A 24,148-nucleotide genomic window follows, 5' to 3' on the forward strand; every position below is an offset into this window, starting at 1 on the left:
AAGAAAGGGAGAGAGAGAGAGAGGGAGAGAGATTATTGCGTAAGGGAGAAAAAGAGATGAAGGACGAGAGGATTTTTGGAGAGGAAGGTAAGCAGAATTTAAAGTAGAGCAGGGATGTGGGATGGTGATAAAAGAGAAACAGAAAACATATGTCAGTCAATCATTCTGCCAAAACAGAATCATCTGATAACAACACACCATTTTTCTTTTTTAGCTTATACATTCAGACAGTCTCTTTTTCTAAAGGTAATTTGAAGGTCTGCATGTGACACGTGGCCAGGCTGAAGGCAGGTGTAATCGCACAAGGTACAACAAGGTACACAACACACACAACAGTGTGTTCTTAATATAGAACAAGTATGTTATATCTCTCATCATCCACATAAATCTATCTATAAAGCAAGTTGCGTCTGTGTGTCTGTCTGTCTGTGACGGGCATATCTCGCTGACCGTTAGTCAGATCGCCCTAAGACTATGGATATGGGTTGAGCATGGCCCTTTGGTGTGCATCCTTGATTTTCACATTTTTTGGAGGAATTAGAATTTTCACTGATTTATCACGCTACACCAGGCAGGCAGCGGCTCATCAGCAGCAGCTGTGCTGTCTGGGGCGGGGAGGTGGGAGTGAAGAGGCTATCCTCACGGTGGGTGAGACATTTTCACACAGTTCACCACAGAACATGGTGTTATACTGAAACAATGAGGTGTCAAATTTACGAGAGCACATTTATTTTGCATTAGCATGCTAGGCTAACATGGCGAACCTGTTTCCGAAGGTAAGCTAACGAGGCTACGGTTAGCATTAGCATAGGGCTAATGTGGCTGATAGTCACAACAGCTAGCTGGGCTATTGCTAATTGAAAATGAAAACATTTGCGTTGTGCCTAATGAGGCTGCACAGTGTTTGTATTATGTTAGCCTTTACGTTCCTTATCATGCATTACCATAACTGAAAAATCTTCTTCAGCTCCCACTATAGGAATACATACTTCCTACAGGCACTGCACTAGTTCTACAAATCCAAGTTTGATTTCAGTGCAGAGTTTAGAAGGAGCACACACGCCTCCCAAAAAAAAAGGCTGACTGCAGGCTGCTCTGTTCATCTGTCAGACAGAAAAACCTGTGCAGTGGCAGGTTCAGTTGGCACCATGAGGAGCAAGTAAGAGCAGAGAGGGTGATCTGTCAGTACATATATAAAAATAAAAGTTCTCACATGTGGATATGTTGAAAACTTACACAGTTGTGTCATTGCTGCCTATGTTAGTGTTACTTGTTTATACGTGTATGTGTTGGCACCACCTCTGAGCTCCATGATGTATTTTTTTAATTAGAATATTTTCCGACCCCAGGGTCATGACAGCGTTTTCCTTGTGTACATGTGTCTGCATGCAAGTGTGAGATGGGTTGTAGGTGTGCATGTTTTGAGTGAATGACGTGTGTGAGGCTTGGTGGATCCTGGGAGCTGATTGGTCCAGTACAAGAGAACTGATCATCCCAGCTTCCTTGAACCACTCACAGCCAGACTGCCAGCAGACATTTTTGTGCTTGGTTTTAACAAAACCTCTTAAAATGGTTTGTTTTACTTGTTGCCGGTGGTTTCTTGGGAGTTGGGAAGAGGGAGTCTCATTATTCATGTTGCGCTCAAGTTTTCCCCTAGGCATGGTCGCAACAAATAATATACCATGGGAATATTGTATCTCTGTATTGGACAGCACCCAGCCCATAATGAACGCTCACACAGACACCACTATGCCATCAAAACATTATTTTCCTGATGATTTAATGGTCTCAATCACATGTTTCAAGTCTCCTGCAGTATAGCATGATGCCAGTGTTTTTATGTTTCCATTTAAAGGAAAATAGACAACAGAGCAGTGCACACCAATAGGAGCCAGGTTGTACAATGACGTCTGTGAACTTCCTGTTTCAAAAACCGATTTGGCGCTGAATCAAATTAAATACAACATGAGCGAGAGATTGTTTTCCAATTAAATGAAATTGGTCAATTTCTTCTGCACTATAAGGTCTATGGCCCACACACAAGAGGAGATTAAGTGATATCAAGAGAGAAACATACAAAGAAATGGTGATGGAGTGTGAGATTAGGAATAGGATAATACCACTTTTTTTGTGATCATCATAAACTCCCGATACCGAGTCCAATCATTTTAGAACATTCATGAACTATGAAGCCAAGAGTCATTTCAAAGTTACAATTCTCCCACTGTGGAACAAATATTGTTCTCCAGATAAATTTGAAATAAACAAACGTGACTCGGCTAAAATGCCTTTGCTGATTTTTATTTACATTTTTACAGTATGTGCACAGTGAAGCATGCGATTTTTAGGACTTTTCAGACCGATATCAATTCCCATCCCTATGTGAGATCATGTTTGTTTTGTTTTATTCAATTATTAGTCCCATACAGGGCTGGTATGTGTTTGTGTGTGTGTTAGTGCAGGTGACTGTGGTGTCAACAATGTTAACAATGGGCAGCAGCCAGAAAATGTAGTGCCCCATCCTGTTGTGACCAGACCTCTCCTCTGCCCCTGCTCTGGTGAGCAACACACAATTAACCGACCAAAAACCTGTGTGAAAAAAAATATGTTCTGTTTTTATTATTGTCAACCAATCCTTTGGGAAGACAATGGCCACCATGTTGAGTGATCCTACTAACAAGTGAATCCAAAGCCTGACCTGGCTTATTCATCTGTGCTTCCATTGTTGTCACAAAACTACAAACACCACAGCGATGAACCGTGCTGCTGTGTGACTTGTTCCTTCATTACTGTCAACGTCGACTCACTCTCACATGCACTCTTCAGCTATTGTTAACACTTCTGTCCTGCAACAAATCTACAGCAGTAAACTATCTCCAGATACACGGGCTAATCTTGTTTGAATGATATTTGCAAAAATATAGTGCAGAAAAACAAGTTACATACCTTATCCATAAAGCTATATCTCCAGACTGGGGAAGTGTGGTGGACCTTCCCCATAACATTTTACATCAAACTTCATTTACTTTATAAGCTTTTAAATGCAGTGGTCTCTTGTAAATCACACACAGTGCATGTCACATCCACTGTAAGTGCCTCTACACTCAAGTCAGTCAAGATCTCATCATGTTCATTCTCCATCCAGAAATACTCTGACAAATTGCTTTTCGACAAGCACTGAAGTGATGTAGCCCCCTGCTGAATTTGCATCTGCTTTAACATGTTAGTTCACATTGACTGGAGTCACTCTGTATTTTCTATGTACCTTAAAATGTGACTTATTACTTTGTGTTATTACTTGTGACAAGATGTAGAAGAAGAATAGGATATAAATATAAACAACCATTGGTAAATGAGTTCACAAAATGCTGATTCAGCCTATCAGCTCCACACGAGACAGGGGCAACAGCAAAACCAGCAAAAAAATAAAAATAATTCTACTGGTCAAAAAACTCGGTCATTCAGCAGTTTGAGGAAATACAATCGTCTTTCCAGACTGTCTCTGCACTGCTGGTGTATACACAGAAACGCTCCCTCAGTCAGGTCTGATCTGGCACTTTTCCACTGCACAGTACCGGCACGACTCGACTTTGCACAGCACGATTCAGCAGATTTTATTGCTTTTCCATTAGTGATAGAACCTGGTACTTTTTGCTCTACCTGCCCTTGCGAGGTTCCAAGTGAGCTGAGCTGATACTATACATGACGTCCTCAGATAGCCGGCCACTGATTGGTCAGAGTGTCGTCACTGCACGACATCCGACACAAGATTTCTGAGCTGTATATTGGTTAAAAAGACTTAAAAATCCTGAAAACTTCCACCAATCTCCAACATTTAGCAAGGAAATGTCTAAAATCTCAACATTTAACATTTAGCGGCAGAACTGCCAAAAGCGGAGATCGTGAGCAGCCACAACACCTTCTGTGGTAGACAGACAGAATCCGTGCTCCGGTCATGCAGGAAGTACTGAACGATTCTGTGAACAAATCCGAACAATTACTGCTTTACAAGTCAATAGTTTGTGTGTGTGTCGCATATAAAACAATGTCACGGCAGTTTCATGCAGCCGTGTTATGATGTGGCGTGCTCGAACTGTGTAGTGGAAAAACGCTAATAGTATTGCTTGACACTAGAGCCCATTTTCAGATAAACACAGATCACATCATTTCTGATCAATCAGGCACCAAAGAGGCAACAAACAAAACAACAACAAAAATGACCAAAGCAGTGCAGCTTTAAGGTCTCTGAAACAGCCATTTTGACGACCAGCAGCTAATAAACATTAGTCACGTGTGTTCACCTGCTCTCACTTGTCGTCCTGTAAGTCAGACGTTCCACGGGGAGTGTGAGAGGCTGAGGGAAAAGAGGGGGAGGCTGGCAAAGATCTAAGTGCAGGTAATGTTCCTGACCTTCTGAGCTGTGGGAGCCGAACCTTTCTGAGACCAGCAGTCCTGCTTTTGGTAAGGAAAGACCCAGCCATGCATCATTGTGTGTGTTTGTGTGCAAGTATGCATGAGTGAGTGGACAATAACACCATGGGTGGCTGGCTTTTACTTGTAACAGTGACACCATTCTGACCTTTTGAGTTGCGGCACACTGTCTGCAAGGGGATCCCACGCTTAACCAGGTTCGCCTTTGATGACTGCGAGCCCAACTTTGGCTCCAGTCTCTTCAAATGGGTTTTCCCAGCAAGCTTCCCAGGTAAGCAGTGAAACAAAACACCTGGCAATAAAATAGTCACTCGTGAACGAAAGAATGGAACATGTCAGGAAAATCTCTCATGGTTTAATCCTGACAACTTGATTAATTCTGTACAATTAAACTCACTGGCCTTTAAAGGATGCCTTAAATCTCTTTGTGTAATCCCAAGTCTCAGACTGAGCAGATCAGCAGTTGACATTTCCAACTATTAAAATTTGACGTCACCCAAATCCAAGGCACATGCGATAATCCTTGGTGCCATTTAAACCCAACACCTTGAGACGGCATGCTTCAGAGGACATAGGGAATTTATTAAAAATGAACATCCTCATTCATGGTGCGCACACACACGCTTTGATCACAAGCCAACTGCGAGTGATAGGCATATTTCATGTTGCTAACCTGACAGAAAGATTGTATTGATACCTTCTTTCTTCCACATACGAAGATAAACTCTCAAACAGCACTCAGCATTTTCTGCTGTGCATGTTACAACCCCCTCTTTACGTGAAATTTGGTAACTTTCGCATAAATCTGAAAGCGTGTTACCGTGCATTACCCTGAGATCTTAGAAACACCTGGATTTCACCCAGCCAATCAGCAAAAATCCAGCTGAGTCAATGTGAAATATGACCAATCAGCAGAGGCCTGTGACGCTCAAAAGGCCAGCGCAGTTCTGGAAGGCAAAAAGTACAGTTTTTGGTAATATCTCAAAAACTAATAATGGTCAGTTCAATCAATCAGGTGTGCTGGAGCAGGGAAACATCTGAAACATGCAGTACCAGGATGGTAAACAAGGAACCATATGGTACCTTAATGGATCTTGATTTTCTTCAGGAAAATGTATCAAAAGACAAAAAAAAAAGTCTTGTTATATCCTCTGCTCTGGGGTTTCAAGGAGTGCCCTGTAGGGTAAAGGTCTAGCACATAATGCAAAAATAATGCACATGCTCAAATAAACTCATGTCAACTAATGTTCCAAGAAAATTTAAGTAAAATACCAGATGCTTTGATAAATTCTATGAAAGTGCTAACATCCCATTTTCTCTGTAGGTATAAACTGCAAAGAGTAATGTCTGTCATTATTGCTATGACCAGCACTTCCTGTGGTGGATGTTTTATTAATAACGGCAGGATTATCTGGATAATCTCAGCATGACTATGTCTAATCTATGAAGGGATTTTCCCTCAGAGCCATAGCAGCAGATTTTGTGGCGTCGCTCTGACCGCAAACTGAGTAAAATGCACATAAAAAAACAGTAAAAAAAAAAAGAAAAAAGATCAAACCTGAACAATCGCTGGTGTCAATTTACTCCTGACTCTATGAGTGCCAGACTTGATTTACTCAGTGAGGTTGTAATAAAACCACCGGTGGAGCAGAGTTGCAGTCTATGAGCAACGGCAGGTGGGGACTCACATTACTGTGGACAATAAAGTTGATACAGTTCATCAGTCAAGACGTCTGCTCTGCTCACACTCCTGATTTGCTCCTACTGCTGCATATACTGTTTTAAGCATGTAAGGAGCTGTGACTGTAGTTTACCAGTTTGATTGAATTTTTAAAAGTGCACAAACCCAACAATCAACAAGTGCTAACTGAATTATTTCTGGATTATGTGTCAGGACTGGAGGTGGCAAACATCAGCTGTCAGGAGTGGATAAACCTTTGTCTAAAAGTAAAGTGTAATGGACACAGCAACTTGTGGTTGACTCACTGATGCAGAAGAATGAGAGAAAATGTTTGTTTTGCTTTCAATTCATAAGGAAATTACATATGTTAATTCTTGGGAAATTTAGGAATGAATGAATGCTAGCAGGTGTTATAGGGCCTATTACTGTGTCTTTTGAAGAAAACATATGTACATTTATATAATATCTTACACATTCACTTGACAAATAGACACTAATTGAGAGTAAGCCCATTATTTCACACGTAATAACTTATGGAGAAGGGGTGGGAGCTATTAAGTTATACTTCGTCTCACTCCTTTCCGAGTATGTAACTTTTGTGCTTGTGTTTTTTCATATTTCGGAGAAAATAAACATTTCAATTCAAAAGTGGTGCACAACACACTCTCCCAAAGCAAACTACAAGCATATGCATACATACATTTGTTGTGTGAGATTAAATGTTCCAGAATAATCATTGTTACATATATTATCCAGTGAATTACTTTTTAATTAAATACTTCTCCGGATTCCTCCCACAGTCCAAAAACATGCAGATTTGGGGGATTTGGCAAATTGGTTTTGTCTCTACATGTGGCCCTGTGATGGACTGGTGACCTGTCCATGGTGTATCCTGCCTCCCTACGTCAGCTGGGATTGGCACCAGCAACCCAAGCTACCCTCATATGGAGGATAAAGTGGTTGAAGATGGATGGATGGACTTAAACCTTAAATGTCCAATATTATATCCTATTTCTCCAAGTAAAAACGAAACTCAAGCGACAGGAAATGACATCAGACACAGAGGCTACTGGGAGCTAACAGCAGTTAGCATTTGGAAAAGTGATCATTTGCAGGCTCTAGCAGGCAAATTGCTGTCATATATAACATGTGTCTGACGCTGGAAGTTTGCGTAGGACTCTGTGCTGCACTGTGGAGCCAAGAATAGGACTTTTCGCGGACTTCCGTTGCCTTCACCAGCACTCTCACGTGTTTTGTGTTTTGTGACGTCCCAGTGAGTGCGGAAGTCAACATCGCGCATTTCATCTCCTGTACTTAGAGGAGGACCACAAAAACATGAGTGAGTCATCTTTTTTCACACTTTGGTGACTGATAGGGCCTCCAGAGTCCCAAATATAGAGATTTAAATGATTTAAAAAGTTGATTTTGCATAATATGGGTAAGGTGATGTCACCAATCACCAAATAAGCCTGCAGACTAAAAACAACAGAATACTAGGACGTCAATGTATCTACAGACTTGCTGCAATTATGAAATGATCTTTAACCCATCACATTTAAACCTTTAACTCTTCAAATGTTTTCACTCACTGGAAAGTGATGACTCCATTCTATTTAAGTGCCATGACGGTGAGCCTGTGGGATCCTGAAACTAAAGCAGCTAAATGGAATTCAGCCATTATTTATTGATTATTTTAACAGTGCTTTGTGTGAAAAAAGGATCTTTGATCAGTTCCTGAAAACTACAGGTAATCAGCTTTGCATTTTCTGGTCATTAATACTTTTGGTCGACATCAGATTACACTAGGCTGTGTAATCCAAGAAGATTCACTCAATATCATGTTATACAGTAAGAAGAGTCTGTCTCTCCTGTAACTTCAGAATTGGCTCGTTTACAGCATTTAATTTGTTAAATGACCAATTCAACAAATTCAATTGCACATGAAATGCACATAAAATTAAAATCAAGCGTGAAATGTAGTAAAGCTGTTTTTTTCTCTCTCTCTCTCTCTAACTGAGAAACCTTGATTGATGACTATGTTCGGTGGAACATTTTATAACATAAGATCCCATCTCTGTGAGTTTCAGTCATACCCGCCACAATGACACAATACTTTAGAGTTTCTGGGGCCTCCGATGGTTATAGCTCATTAGCACTTGTTAGAGAAAGCACTTTCAGAAACGAGCCATTAAACAAAACAAAGCACTGATACAGGACACTAGAGAAGAACCATATGCATTCAAATTATATCGGGTGATGATTCTGAAAAAGTGCGTTTTTTTGCAATAGGACTCTTTACTCTAATTGGAGCGGTCATTTTGCGTCCCATTTTCAAATAAAAATGAAAATGATGTGACTTTTTTTTCTCCCTGCCATCTATAACAAATAGGGCATCTTACAGCAACCTTCATCTGTAGAACATGATTTGAAGACAGGGGGCATCTATTTAGCATTGCAATGCTTCATTTACAGCGCAACGATCTCTTATGACGCACCGTTATTTACACGTATTACTTTATTACGTTGCTATATTGCAATTTCAAATAATTATGTGCTGAATCACTGCCAGCCCAGTGCAGTTATAAGCAAAGAGAGAGATCATGTGTGACGTTCACAGATCATTCTTTCATCACCGTCACTGCGATGCACACTTTCATAAAAAGATCCTCGGTGACAAGGGTTGACCGCTGTTCTTCATACCCCTGCAGTATTTACGGCGCACATTCCCTGTGGGTACACTAAATTATATTTGATGAGATTTTGATTTGAATGTCACCTGTCTGCAGCACATTCTCTCAGCTCACTTTTCTCCGCTCATTCATCCTCCTCTTAGAACATGGCATAATGTGCAATGGATCCCCGCCTGAAGTCCCAGGATGCCAACAGTACACTCCACAGAGGGCAAACAAAGGTGAACAACTCTTGATTAATCCCTGCTAACAGAGTCACCCAGAGGGAATGAGACACAGACAGAGATAAAGAGGTAGAAGGACAGATAAATAGAGAGAGAAAGAGGGGAAGCAGTGGCAGAACCAACAAAAACAAGGACGACATGTCGGTCGTAAATCAGCTAAAACAGAGGAAGACACGGGAGAGAGAGAGAGGCAGGAAAGAGCTGAAAAGAATCAGCCTCAATGCAGATACGGACTGAGGCTGTGATATCTAACGACCCTCTGCTTAGCATGGCAAGATGGTCGACTGTTCCTCACGCTCACGACTCAAGGCTCTCTCTCTTGTCTGCATGTCAGACAACCTGCGCAGACACTTACAGCTTCGGCGCCGTGGGAGTGCAGCTATAGCAGGTTTGAGCTGTAATTGGATTGGCCTCTATTCGGGGTCACCGGTAAAAATGAAAAGATAGGAGGCTTTTTCAAATGGACTCAAGAGCAGGGAGACACCGGAGAACAGGAAAGGTCACCATCAACCAATCCTGGGGGGGGGGAGGGCGCGCATGTGTAGGTGTGCATGTGTGTGTGTGTTCACATGGAGTCGAGGAAGATGAGGCGGAATAGGGGATGACAGGCAGATGAAGAGGCAGAGATGGAGAGAGGGTGATGAAAATGCGCACGCATGGAGCTGATTACATACTTGCTTCAGTGGGTGGAGGAAGACCCAGTGATAGCTTTTAACGATATCTTCTAACAAAAATGTTCCTTAAGAAATGAAATAGAATTGGAAATGGACTCGGGCCCATGGTTGGTGTAGTGGTTAGTGATCTCGTCTTTGCAGCAAGAAGACCTAGGTTCCTGGGTTCGAGCCCCGGTTGACTTTCTGCAAGAAGTTTGCATGTTCTCCCTGTGTGTGCGTGGGTTTCCTCCAGGTTCTCTTCCTCCCACAGTCCAAAAATATAGGGATGTAATATAGGGATTAGGTAAATTGGTCACTCTAAATTGACCATAGACGTGAGAGTGTGAGTGAATGTTTGTTTGTCTCTATATGTGGCAAGGACTGATGGACTGGCGAACTGTCCAGGGCCTAACACCCTATGTCAGCTGAGATAGGTACCCCCCTGCGACCCTCCGGTGGAGGATAAAGCGGTAGATAATGGATGGATGGAAATGGACTCAGGCTAGGCTCTTCAAAGGTCTATGGGCACTGACTGTGGTTTCTGAACAAGATAAAAACAAATATGGCTAGTACCAAATTGCTCTGAGCGTTTTTGCTGCCCTTCCTCACAGAGGATGTGTAGTGCCCTCTCATCAGCTCTGCTCTGCTCTTCACTCGGCCCATGCCTCAATGCCACCAATCAATTGACGGATTGATTCCAGGATGTTTGTGAACCTCAGAGTTGGTGTGAGAGCGTAAAAGGGTCGAAATGTTGCAGTTCAGTTGTTGCACGTCTTTCTTACGTTTTGTCAAAAAAAAGAAAGAAAACGGTCGACAAACTACTACGACAAATACAGAATTAAGTTGATTTGATTGAAGTGTTTCTCTGTGTTGTACCGTCTTCAGAAAGGTGTTTTTTTAACTAATTCAACTCATTGTATCTCAACATTGACACGTTTTATTTACTGAATCTTCTTGCTCTATCCCTCCCTGTAACTCCTGACCCCTTTCTCTGTGCTCTCTTGTCCTTATTTCTGTCCAGGTTTAAATAAATCCCCCTGGTGTCTCTGCAGCAGCAGAAGGGACCGAGGTACAGTGGACAAAACCTGCGACTGCTGCTTGGCTGTGCATGTGCAGATGGTGTCACGCTGTAAGTGAGATTATCAAGAAACCGGGAGAGAAATTAGCTTTACACATTTTCTTTATATGTGAAATTATTCATTCTATAATTTAAACACAGTCTCTCTATTTTTAATTATCGTCTTCATTCCACGTCTACCAGAAAAAGACAAATGATCTGATCACTGCCACACATTTATCAATCGACTGTATACGCACTAACCATAGATGGACATAAAATGGACAATATTTCAAGACAAAGACAGACTCTTCTTTCCACCAGTTTCCCTCAGCAACTCCAGGGTCTTGGATCTCGCTTGAGAAAACATACAGTTTCCCTCCCTTCTTTTCACAGCAGAGGATGTACCTGACAGACACACATCAAACACTTGTGTGCATATAAAAAAACATAGATTTGGTGAGAGACGTGCTGCAGCCACTGCACAGAGCACACACACACACACCGCACCGTCAGTCAGTCGCTTCTCTTCCCTTTCCCCACTCTGTTCTGTTTCGCTAGGCTGATTTGAAGGACATTTAATTATTGAAACGCAATTAATGCAGCGCTCCCCTGGGAATAGGCAGAGCACACACATTCTCACACACACACCGTGGAAAGGACGCAGGGAGGGAACAGCAGGCTATAAATCAGCAGAGATTGACCAGTAATTTCCACGCATATGGGATTAATACATTCAGATTATGACTGATATGGATACTGTTCCTATTATGTATGTGGAGGTGCGTCAAGCAGTTGGCCTGCGTTTGGATTTACGAGGTCATTATCTTAGCTGCAGAGATGAAGAGATCATGTGTGGATTGAGAGAATTAGACACAAGGAATAGTGATCTGTTTACTGTTGTATATGTTTGGTGTTAAACTGTCAACAACGTAACACAAAAGCTATATGACAATGGGCTTTTTTATGTATTTAATTTAATATTTTCCTGGTATTTAACTAGTTTTTCCCCCCTTATGTGTGCTTTATATTTTTAAGATGAGGTGCAATGTTATTTTTACACACATAGTAATTAATATTCTATTTTATGTCATGAGATGAAGACAAGCTACCTATTTCTTCATGATTTTCACAGAAACACACATAACGGAATAACAAGTGGTGAATGTGTGTGTGTGCGTGTGTGAGGGGGTGGGGATAGGGTAGGACCAGGCTACTACAGTACAATCTCTCGTTAATTCACACACGTTCACTCACTGCGTCTTTGCCTGGATTTCAAGGACAAGGACCACGCCACCAAATGCCCAAGCTGGTTCCAGTGACAGAGAGCAAAACAAAAACACACACACACACACACACACACACAAAAACATCATCAACAAAAAGGGAATATTTAATATAAGCAATCAGGCTCAAGGTGCGTCTCCACCCGCCCCCCTTTGCTAAAAGCCCACACATGTTGATTACAGCATAAAAAAAAGACACCAAAAAAACACCAAAACCTATAAATATGATGAATTCACAACATGACCTATCACACCTACACATTTCATACATATTCACAGAACAGGGCTCAATAAAAAAAACACTCAAGAAGTGAACATTTTTTATAAGCTATTGCAAAAGCTGACAGTTTATTGACAGCAGTCAGCACAGTGTCTGTGAGTGAACCCGCTGTAGATTATTGCATAAAACGCATCTTACCGATAAACCGCGCACGGTAGGTGGTAGGTAGATAGGTAGGTAAAGGATGGATGGATGGATGGGTAGATGAATTCAGCTTATGTGTGCAGTCTCTCTCTCTCTCTCCCTCTCTCTCTCTCTCTTTGCTGCTGCTCTCCTCCGGCTCCGCAGCTCATTGCCTGTTCGTCTGTCGCAGACCCCGCCCTCTTCGCGCTGATTGGCCCAATGAACGTCGACCAAAGAGAGTCGACGTGGAACGAGATTAAGAGCTGCCACTGTCTTCCGTGTTTGGTTATAGGAGAGGCGTTAAAGCGATAGTTTGGGGGGTGTTTTAACTCCTGTGTTACATACACTTGTTACATACTGTTAGGAGAAGCAAAACATGATGTATGTCTGTTTTGATGTGGACACAGGGACAGCAGAGAAAGCACAAGTGAAAAAACATCCAAAATAATCCCTATTTTGCTATAGTTTGCTATATTGTGACTATTCAGACAGCCCTTTTCTTAGACGCCACATTTTCAAGACATAATTATTATGTGTATAAGTGCAAAGATGCAAAAGCTGTGTTAGACTGTGGCACATTGTCGCTTCTTGCTATGCGGACTATGCGGATGCTTAGAGCTCCCCCAAGCCACCAGGGGGCCCCAAAGCTTTTCAGCCTCATCTGAGGCAAAGTGAAATAATAAAATAAGTTGCAAGTTGTTCAGTTTTTATTGATTGCCTGCGGCTCATTGTAAAAGTGTATTTTATTTTCTGTTGATCTTAGGCTATTTATTTGTCATTGTTTTTAGTTGTGAGAATTTGTGTTGCTGTGAGAACTTGATTTCAAAATGTTGCACTATCTGTTTTATTTACTGACGCATAGAGGAATAATGCTGGATGAATTATCATTTTATTTGAGTGTAACCTGCTTGTGTGGCTCAATTTAAGAAGTTTAATTTTAATATGAGAGGTTACCTTGACATGTAGCCTTTTTTTTCTCATGAAGTGTAATATATTGTGCCATCTTCGTGGATCATCTAAAGCAGGGGTGTCAAACTCATGTTCATTGAGGGACACATCAGCATAACCCTCAAAGAGCCAGATGCAACTGTCATACAGAATAAATGTGACTAAATGTAACCAAATATAATGTATACTAAAGGTAACTACTCCGTAACATATTGCTAAATAACTTTCTGTATTTATTACTTATTCAAGTAACAAATGAAAAGTAACCTGGTCTGCGATGGTGTTTCTTGACAAACTAACAGTTTTAAAAGTCTGTTTCTGGTCGTGGCAGACCTGCTCACACACCTTCAGCATGTACTGCTTCAAAAACGCACCCTCAGAAAAAGACTTGAAAAAGACTCCTTCAGCCACAATAAAGCTAGCTTTCACTGCCTCATTGTTTTTGGTGGATCACATCTCAATTTCACTCGTGATACATATACAATGATACACTGTGATCTAGTGGCGGGATGCCGTCGCTTTGCGGGTAACGCAATCACCATGCATTATGGGAAATGTAGTTCATGGTCAACGCACCACTTAAAGCAGCATAGACCTATTTTAACACAGATTTTTAAGACCAATTAATCACTCGCGGGCCACATAAAATGACAAACAACATTTTTTGACTGAAGTGCATAGACAATGGAACAAATAAAAAACAAATAAATAAATAGAATAATCATAATTACAACAAATTATCTTATTGGGAATAAATCTGCCTCCCGTGAAAATTCTCCATCCACTCTACTGTTATTTTAAAAAGTAAACTATTGTTGTTTTTAATGTAATGTGTTATCTATCTATCTATCTATCTATCTATCTATCTATCTATCTATCTATCTATCTATCTATCTATCTATCTATCTATCTATCTATCTATCTATCTATCTATCTATCTATCTATCTATCTATCTATCTATCTATCTATCTATCTATCTAAAAAAGTTTACAACATTAGCCATTCTAATGTCATGCCTAAAACGTGAGAACTCGGCTCTGTTTCAAAATGTCGCGAGGGTTAAAAACACCACTTGCACCTGTGTGGGATTTGAAGTCCAACCAGGTGGCCATCATAGCTCTATTGCATAGATGGGACGTACCGAAAGAACTACAAGCAACGTCTCCGCTCACATTACTGACCCACCCGGTTCTCAGCTGCACTTAATCAGACGGAAAACTTCCTGAATGAGACACTAAACACGTCAGGAGGCTGTTGTTTATCGGAGCAAACAGTGGAACCGGTTGTCGTGTTGTTGTTACCGCTGTCTCTTAAGGCACACACATACAGTACGTAGCTTCACAGCGGCACCGCTCTCGACTGCGATATTTGGGACGAAGTTGATCACCTGCTCTGATGAGCAGCTAATATCACGTTAGCACGCTGCTGCTGCTCCGTGTCATCAGCAGGACCGCAGCGCTTCTCTGACAGCTGTTTCACCGCAGGTAAAACAAAAATTAAAGGCTTTCTATCAGCGACACCATTGTGAATTCACACAGTCATGCTATGCGATAAACTTAGAGGGAGAACAGGAGGTGCTGTACAGTTACTGTGGCAACAAAGGCTGGTGTATAAAAACAAGTTGACTCCTGTCGTGAAAATCGAGCCATAACAACAGCAGTCGTATTATTATTGTCATTATAATTATACATTTGTGTGCAGTACACTATAGCCCTTATATTTTTACAATTTGTTTTACTGCCTTTTCTCTGACACTTAATATATCCAGTGAATAGGCAAACCAGACCTTTCCAAGAGATACAGTATGTTTGACAAATTGACTACAGTGCTTATTTTTTGCACATTTTATAGAAAATCTGTGAGTCTCAACCCAGTCTCTGGGAATGACTGAGTATGTGATGTTTCAACCATCTCAAACACTTCTTTTTGGTTTTTTTTAAAGAATAGTTTATCGATCACATTAATGTGTGCACTTATGTAGTTTAAAACTGTCTCTCAAAAAAGTAGGGGCAAATGGAGTAAATAGCGTAGCTTATCTATCCTGTTATATATCCATTATACACTCTCACTCAGGTTTGTATAGATATTCTTATTAGGACACTGCAATAGCTTCTGGGAAAGCCTAATCCCTAATCACAGTTCATGTGTAAAACAAAACAAAACAGTTTCTGTAACAGAAAAGGTCCTATAAAGGTAACAAAATAAGTACATAGACTCACACATATGCATGAATGCTGCTGGGCTGACTATGTTAAACCAAGTTTATATAGAATTTTCATCACTTCCGGCCTCAGCTCCTACACTGGAGTCCTGTCTGATTTACCCAGCAAGGATCTCGATTGGATCCACATAATGTCCACATACATTCTTCTCCACTGGCTCCAAAGAAAGTTTACCTTTCCACTTTACAGTCTCTACTTTCATTGATCGATTAGTGGTTGACACAATGCTGCTTGAATTCATCTCATTTTGAGAGTTACCAATGATTGTACTCATTGCACTATAAGGGTGGAATGATTTGGGGAAAACCTCCTAATTGCAGTTGGTCTACCCAGTATTGCAATTTCAGTTTGATTTAGAACACAATTTGATGAAGTCAGTTTCAGATCAGTATTCATTGTCTAATTGATTTAAAACACAATGACAGACTCCATGGACGAGGAAGATAATGAAAACACATCATTTCAAAAACATTTTTAATGTGATAATCATCATTTTAAATGTTGTAGAGCTGCAATTTTTGTAATTGATTAATCTGTCGATTATTTTCTCAATTAATCGCTTTGTCCATAAAATGTAAGAAAACTTAAAAAAAAAAAAAATTGATCAGTGTTTGTCAAACCTGGAAATGATGATCTTGTCGAATATGATGATGATGATAATGATTTCTTTGTTATGTGGAGCAAAGAAACTATGGAAATATTCACATTTAAAAAGCTAAAACAATCAGAAATCTTGTTTTGATAAAAAAAAAGCTTTAAACCGATTATTCGATTATCAAAATAGTTGACGATTAATTTAGTAATCGATTAATAATCAATTCATTGTTTCAGCTCTAAAATGACATATCCAATTTCTGTTGATTGATCCACTAAAATTCCACACTCTGGTCCTTTAACAACTTTATGTTCTAATGCAAGGTAGAGAAATTAAATATATAAATAGTTTTCTTTTTGAATTTGGAGAGAGCATATTGCAATCAAATGATGAAATTAATTTGCTAATTACATTGTTTAAAAATTGCAATTCAGTTTTCTGCCTTTGTAACAATGTGTGATCGTTGTTGCCCATTTGCAGTTGTTAAATACACTGATCAATCCATCCATCCATCATCTACCACTTTATCCTCCACATGAGGGTCGCGGGGGTTACTGTGCCTATCTCAGCTGACATAAGGCGACAGGCGGGGTACACCCTGGACAGTTCGCAAGTCCATCGCAGGACCACATATACAGACAAACAACCATTCACTCTCGCAGTCTAACACCTATGGTCAATTTAGAGTGTTCACCTATTCCCCAAATCTGCATGTTTTTGGACTGTGTGAGAAAGCCGGAGAACCCGGAGAAATCCCACGCACACACACGGGGAGAACAGGCAAACTCCATGCAGAAAGGCGCTACCCACTACGCTAAACGTGTGGCCACACTGATTGATCATTTCCTTTTAATTATCTTCAAGAAATGCTGCTACACTGGATGTCGTTCTAACCTTCATGTTTGTGCTGTAGAGTATCAAAGGGCAAACTGACTCCTCTAGTAAAAACAGATTAGCCCTCTGCGAGTGCGAAGGTAGGGGGTTTTGGCCTGAAGTTGTTGTCGGATCAGCTGGCGATGACACACTGTAGCCATGAACAGTCTTGGTTTGTTAGTGAGTCTCCCTGCCCTGTTTTAAATCATCTGTTGAGTAATGAATGCACGGGATAATGATGTCATTTTGGCAACGTGTCACACAGTAAATAGTGGCTGTGGAAGAACTGGTCCTGGAGATGTCAGACATGTGTGCTTGTGTATGTGAATGAAGTGAAAGAGACACAGCACAGGGCATTGACGGACGACTTATCTACCACCAGGATTCACTCCTTCCTTATGACAAGGCTGAGGGGGGGAAAAATCATCGAATGTTTAAGCCAAGTTTCTATATTTATCATGGTGACACTTTTATTGCAGCAGTAATACTGGAGAGGGTGTTTCTTGTCAGGTATGACTCATTGCATTTTTTGTCACCATTTCATCCAGTGGAACAGTGAAGTACACTTTTTGCACTGTGGCTCTTCTGTGATTATGTGATGATGGCTGTAAAGAAAAAAAAATGCTTTTTGGGAATTAGTACATGTAGGATTATATAGCTGGTGCAGTGTTGGAAACATGTCCACAATTTATGTGGAAAAAGTATGACCTCTTTTAATGCTGTTGGCTTGTCATTTTCGTCGACCACGATTTATTTCTCCCTGCTTGTTCACCTGTATTTCTGCCTTCTACCTCCTCCTTCAGGTTCTTGTCCGCTCCTGTTCTGTCAGCCCCTGTGAGTGATTGAATGCGGCGAGACTGGCATCCGTGAACGGGCACGCACTTGAAGGGCCATCGATTGGTCGAGGATGACCATGGACGACATGAAGAATGAAGCTGAAACCGCCTCAGTCGTCTCCATGGCTCTCTACTCTGTGATGTATCCTGTTTTTAACCAGGTGAGGATTCCAGGGTTTCAGCTAAGGTAAAAAAAAAATTAGATAAATAATTAAAGTTGAATAAACAAGGCAATCAAAAAACAAATTTGCATGTGACATGTTGCATATATTCCGGTGCAGCAGCTTGTGGACTAAATTAAAACTGCTGGCAGAGGTTTGCAGTGAGAATGGTTCTGTGCTAAACTCCAAGGTTAATGTGCAATAATATAATAATAGAACTATGATAAACAGTAACATTAAAATGAAGAAGTGGATAAGGACACATTATAAAAATAATACAAACATGCAGAGTATAGTTGATACTGTGTTGTCACTATATGAACGGTACATGAAGCAGCTCTGAAACACAATATTCTGTTTGTCATTTTTTAATGACAGTGTATGTGTGTTAAAATATCTACATCTTAATCTATTAACTAAAGTTTTAAGTGCAAAAAAACCCCTCAAACCTCATTCAAACACGGCTGACTATTAAGAGTCGAAAGGTGTTGTTAAATCAAAAAAGACAAGACAGAGAAACTCGAGGGGGAACTGTACAGTATATGTCATCGCACACTCGAAAGCAGAACAATGGGCCTCATTTATCAAACAAATTACACTGCAGTTTGAACTGAAAACAATTTAAACTGACATCTACACTCTTTATGTTCTAATCAATGGCGCCACACACACACACACACACACACACACACACAGAGATACTTAAAAGAGCAGAGCTACTTTATATTGTGCCACATAAAACAGGATTATTGTGTTTGAATGACAAAATTAATCCAGACAATACATTTGTCAAATTAATTAATTTTATAGGGCCACATAATGGGCGTGTGGCTTACAGTAAAAATACCTGGGTTCAAGACTTGTTCTGACTGAAGGCCTTTCTGTGTGGAATTCGCATGTTTTCCACGTGGGTGCGTGCGTTTTCTCCACGTTGTTCCGTTTCCTCCCACACTCCGAAAACATGCAGAGGTTAATTGGACACTCTAAATTGACGGTATGTGTGAATGTGGTTTGATACCCGGTCGCAACAATTGCCTTTCTGCATGGAGTTTGCATGGAGTTTGCATGTTATCCCATTGAGTGTGTGTGGCAGGGGGTTTTCTCCAGTTTCCTCCCATAGTCCAAAAACATGTAATCTGGGCATTAGGCAAATTGGACACTCTACCTTGACCATACATTAAGTGTGAACGGCGATGGACTGGCAAACTGTCCAGGATGTACTCCGCCTATCGCTCTATGTCAGCTGAGATTGGTACAGCTCCCCCTGCGACCCTCATGTGGAGGATAAAGCGGTAGTAGATGAATGGATGGAACTTTCCCTTCCTTCTTTTCTTGAATTTATTAATAATAATAATAATAATAATAATAATAATAATAATAATAATAATAATAATAATAAAAAACATTAAAATTCAAACTGCAATTTTCACAAATGAAAATTGAAACTGGATCCTTGATATTACAAAATAAGCTCAGAGAAACTAATCCCATCACTTTTTTAAACAGGAGAATACAGGTGCAGTGACTCAGTCAGTACAATAACACAGTGTCCTTCTTTGATATTCCATGTTGTCTGGTTTGTATGTACTTTCTGCAGAATTACATTTCAGGGACACCGATAAGAGCTAAGCTGTATATGTGTGTGTTTGTGTTGTGGTTTGTGTATGTGGACTTACTCTTCGTGTGTCTTTGTATTGTTACTTGCAGCTGGAGCAAGTCAACTTATCAGCAGCACAGACCTTGAGAGCAGCTTTTATCAAGGTTAGTTTCTTTTACCTTTTAATGGACTCGACTGCCATCTTTCTCCTTGTGCCTACGCCGTTAACATTGTAAATCATGTCAGCAAAATCTATTTTTTTTGTTTATTTGTATACTTGGTCACTTTCAGTTCCTCACATGATCATTGTTAACTGTATGTTTGTGTGTTTTTAAGGCAGAGAAGGAGAACCCTGGTCTGACCCAGAACATTGTTATCAAAATACTAGAGAAGAAGAGGTTAAGAATCAACTATAGTGAGTCTCTGCTTCGCATGGCTGGAGACGGTGCAGAAGGTAGGCTGCTGTGTTTGAATAAAGGTGTGTTGTTATGAAAGAAACAAACTGACAAACATTAACTATACACAGCCCATTATGTTTCTTGCATTAACTCCAGAGGAATAAGCTCATATTTCTTCCTAAACTAGATTATTTCCATCTTAACGATCCTGCTGCTGCATTTTGTCATATTGCACGGACTCTTTTGTCCACTGGGGGTAGCTGTTTCTCCACAAATCCACTCCTCTCCCTGTTCTCCGATGTCCCTTCCTTTCTGTCTGTAATTGAATTCCTTGTGCTGTGTACAGTGATTGATGGTAGTAATGAATTCAGACCACCACACACACACACACACACACACACACACACACACACACACACACACACACACACACACACACACACACACACACACACACACTTTGAATGAATTTTAAATCTACCTCCTGCATAGCACATTCCAAGTTTTACCTTAACACTGCCCAACAAACTAAACCCCACATTAAAGAATGTGTACGTGTGCATACACACAAACACGCAAACTTAAATTAACCAGTCACACGCATCTTATCCCTAAACTTAACCAGAGCCTTTGAAATAAGGCACTGTCTCAGTAGAACCAGGCCTCCATGAGGACTGCTGCGATATAGATGTGTCACTGTTATTAGCTGCTCAGTTTTGGTGCCTCCTGCAGCTATTTTAATGCGTGTTGATGCGTCTCTCGCTGAGCTTTGTATTTTTCCCTCTTCCTCTCTGTTTTTCAGAGTTCATGATTGACAGGCAAGAGCCAGAGTTCCAGGAGCTGAACGAGAGGGCCCGCGCTCTGAAACACATCCTCAGCACCATACCAGATGAGATCAGTGACAGAGTGGGCTTCCTACAGACCATCAAGTAAGGCAGCTTGGTATGTGTGTGGGTGTATATACAGTATATATACACGTCTGTAGTTGACTGTGAGGACACATTTTAATTGAATCCCGTCTTTGTTGGGATATTTTGACAACTGTGAGGACAATGAGGCCTGTCTTCACAACTTTAAAGGGTTTTTGTTTTAGTGCTAGAATTGGTTTTAGGTTAGTGGTGGATTAGGCATTTATTTGTCCCCACTTAGAATGCTGAACAAAATGTGTTTGTAAACACAAAAAAAGGACTTGTGGCAATAATTGCAGGGCTTGATGAAAAATTAGAATAATTGATTAGGATTGTATTTGTGTCTCTATGATGAGGACCCAAATTTCTTCAAACCAAAACAGAAACATTAACTCTGGTCCAATTTTCTACACATTGCAATTTAATAGAAATCAAAGAAAAGACCCATGTGGCAACAAGTCCATGTAAATCAGTTTTGTGACGCTTTAAGGAACAAAGGTGAGTGAGCACATGATGAAAATCTTTCAGTAGATTGAGGTCAATCTGAGGTATCACAAACACTTAAACACATTCCTCACGCCATACTTAGGTTGAAGTGAAGCACATTCACGTGTGTGTGTATGTTTATATGTATATATATATATATACAGTACCTGTATATGCATGTATATATGTGTGTATGTGTATATATGTCTATATATATATGTGTGTGTGTGTGTGTGTATATATATATATATATATATGAATGTATGTATAATATATATATATATATATATATATATATATATATATATATACATATTTGTGTGTGTATATATATATATACACACTTGTATATGTATATATATATATACACTGTATTTCAAGGAGGGATTTAAAAAAATAATGTTATACCTGCAGTATGTTTTTTAATTTGCAACAAGATGGAGTGAAATCAAATCAGGTTTGAAATCTGGAGCCAGAGGTTTTATTTGCAACCTTGGAACTTTATGGAAGTATGTAATCTCAACTCAAAGGTCCACGCTCGAGCCTTCAACTATGTTTCAGTTTTCATCAGCCTTTGGAGAAAAGTTTAGAAATGAAATTGTTGGAACATTCAGCACAAATATAGGGATCTCAGTGTTACACATTTTCGTTGTATGTTATGTTATGGCATAGTGATGACAAAGCTTTGTGCATGCACTTTTTAAAGCTAAAACTGCACCGCAGACACAGTATGTAGAGAAAGCCACAGATGTTTCATTTCCTCGGCTCACTTTGACATTACTTTGATGGAATTCAATACTCTTTATAAGTATCCACTTAAGTTACTCACCCAGTGGACAGCCGAGAAATAAAATCAATTGAAAGGGAATGCTGAAAACGTGAAGTTATGGAATGGCAGACTTCAAGAGGGGAGACAAACAGAGGAGGCGGATCAAGGAACTGTAGTTTCAGGGTTATCACTTCCTCAAATAAACAGACAGATTTTGATATACTGTGTTTTTTATGTACTACTTTTACGCGTGTCTTCCACAGAGATATTGCCAGTGCCATAAAGGAGCTGTTGGACACAGTTAATAGTGTCTTCAAGAAATACCAGTATCAGAACAGACGGGTAAGAAGCAGCATGGAGGAGTGTAAACAAGTGCAAACACACAAATGAAATGAGCTGAGCTGAAAGGATGTCTGTATTTATTGTTAAGGTTCTGGAACAGCAGAAGAAAGAGTTTGTGAAATACTCCAAGAGATTCAGCGACACACTCAAAACATTCTTCAAAGATGGAAAGTATGACAGTGCCTCTAGTTTATTCTCTGTTTTGCAATTGTCGTCTTCTCTGTTTTTGCTTTCTTTTTTCTCTTCTCTCACACACATTCTTTGCAAGACACCACATTAACTTCCATTCATTTGGAAGTGTTATCCCTAACTTTACGGTCCCAAACTTGTGGTGATGGCCCTCCAATTAATTTCATGTGGTCCACTGCTTAATATTAAGTAAGAAAGAGTTATTTCTGTATTTTTTATAATCATAAAAACCTTATATATTAGTATGTCTTGACAAGGATACTTTTATTTTGAAATTCTGTGAAAACACTTTCTTATTCCTCAAAAAAAAAAAAATGTTTTCACTTGGCCGGCCCCCTACTGGCCATACTAGATAATCATTGGCCCCCCTCGTTGCCCTAACAACAACCGTAACCTAACTACAATTCACCGCTTTTTTCCTAAACTTAACCAGTTCCTCAGAATGACATTGTGCCTTATTAGGACCAGGTTTGCTGGTCCTGACGAGGGCAATGTTTATGCAAAAAGAAAATATACAAACGCATGCATAAAGACATGCTTACTGTCACTATCATTTACATGGCTGCCTGCCACAGACCCTGCTTCCATCAAATCCACCATTGCTGAATATCTCCCTCGACCCATTTCCCATGGCTTTGTGCTTTGCTTGCTTCCTCTGAAGCCTGATGTGATCAAAAATGTTTCCTGGATCAGAGCTGATATCTTTTGCCATTGCTGTATGACTGACACGTGCGTCCTTGTGTCTCTGTCACGGTTGTTTCCAGAGTGATAAACGTGTTTGACAGCGCCAACCAACTCATCCACCAAACCAACATGATACTGCAGGCCTTCAAGACCGTGGTGTAGCAACGCTGAGAAGACAGACAGACAGACAGACCGACACGCGTGGATGGACGGATGTTGTTGTTTGAGGAGAGGTGATGAAGACACTGTATGATTTTTGAGGATATAATTTATTATTCCATGGCTTTGAGGGAAGATCAGGTAGATTTAGGTTCAAAGCAAATCAGATTGACAGTAATTGACTGGGATTTTTACTCTCTTTTATGTCCTCCTTTTATCAGATCTTAAGTCAATATTTCTTTGGTCCTTTCAATATTTACCGTCTCTGTTCTGTTCTAAAAAATGTGGGAAAATGTGAACATTTTCCATGTCCTTGAATGTTCTGCAACTGCAAATGTCATACGAAGTTGCAATAAAAATGAATGACGTCAGGTTTCCAAAAAAAATCCCACATTTTCAGGCTTTCTTTTGTCATTTCTGTTTGTTAAAAATAGACAGGGGTGTCTTTAACGTAACAGTTACATCCCTTTACAATATCAGCATGATTTTAATATAATCAGATCTTTTCAAGAATCAGTGTCTTTGTCTCTGTGCCTTTTAGGAGCTGCAAATAAG

The 24,148-nt window shown here is 40.2% G+C and overlaps 1 protein-coding gene across 2 annotated transcripts; it reads left to right on the plus strand.

Moving 5' to 3' along the window:
* The first annotated feature begins 14,694 nt into the window (after positions 1-14,694).
* Positions 14,695-24,148, plus strand: pdcd10a (programmed cell death 10a). 2 transcript variants are annotated; one of them, XM_083887192.1, is made up of 8 exons: positions 14,695-14,858; positions 17,868-18,061; positions 19,769-19,822; positions 19,995-20,112; positions 20,859-20,985; positions 22,483-22,561; positions 22,650-22,732; positions 23,515-24,148. In XM_083887192.1, the coding sequence occupies exons 2-8, from the start codon at positions 17,972-17,974 to the stop codon at positions 23,594-23,596; spliced, it is 633 nt and encodes a 210-aa protein (XP_083743318.1). In that variant the 5' UTR covers positions 14,695-14,858; positions 17,868-17,971; the 3' UTR covers positions 23,597-24,148. The 2 variants fall into 2 exon arrangements, with proteins under 2 accessions (XP_083743318.1, XP_083743317.1); XM_083887191.1 differs by lacking the exon at positions 14,695-14,858 and adding an exon at positions 17,669-17,765.

This window comes from Microchirus variegatus (assembly GCF_963457635.1).
Source record: "Microchirus variegatus genome assembly, chromosome: 3".
In the NCBI taxonomy this organism is placed as follows: Eukaryota; Metazoa; Chordata; class Actinopteri; order Pleuronectiformes; family Soleidae; genus Microchirus; species Microchirus variegatus.

Coding starts and splice junctions, on each gene's coding strand:
- pdcd10a (XM_083887192.1), top strand. CDS start 17,972: ATGACCATGGACGACATGAAGAATGAAGCTGAAACCGCCTCAGTCGTC. Junction 19,823..19,994: donor TGAGAGCAGCTTTTATCAAG/GTTAGTTTCTTT, acceptor TGTGTTTTTAAG/GCAGAGAAGGAGAACCCTGG. Junction 20,113..20,858: donor GGCTGGAGACGGTGCAGAAG/GTAGGCTGCTGT, acceptor TCTGTTTTTCAG/AGTTCATGATTGACAGGCAA.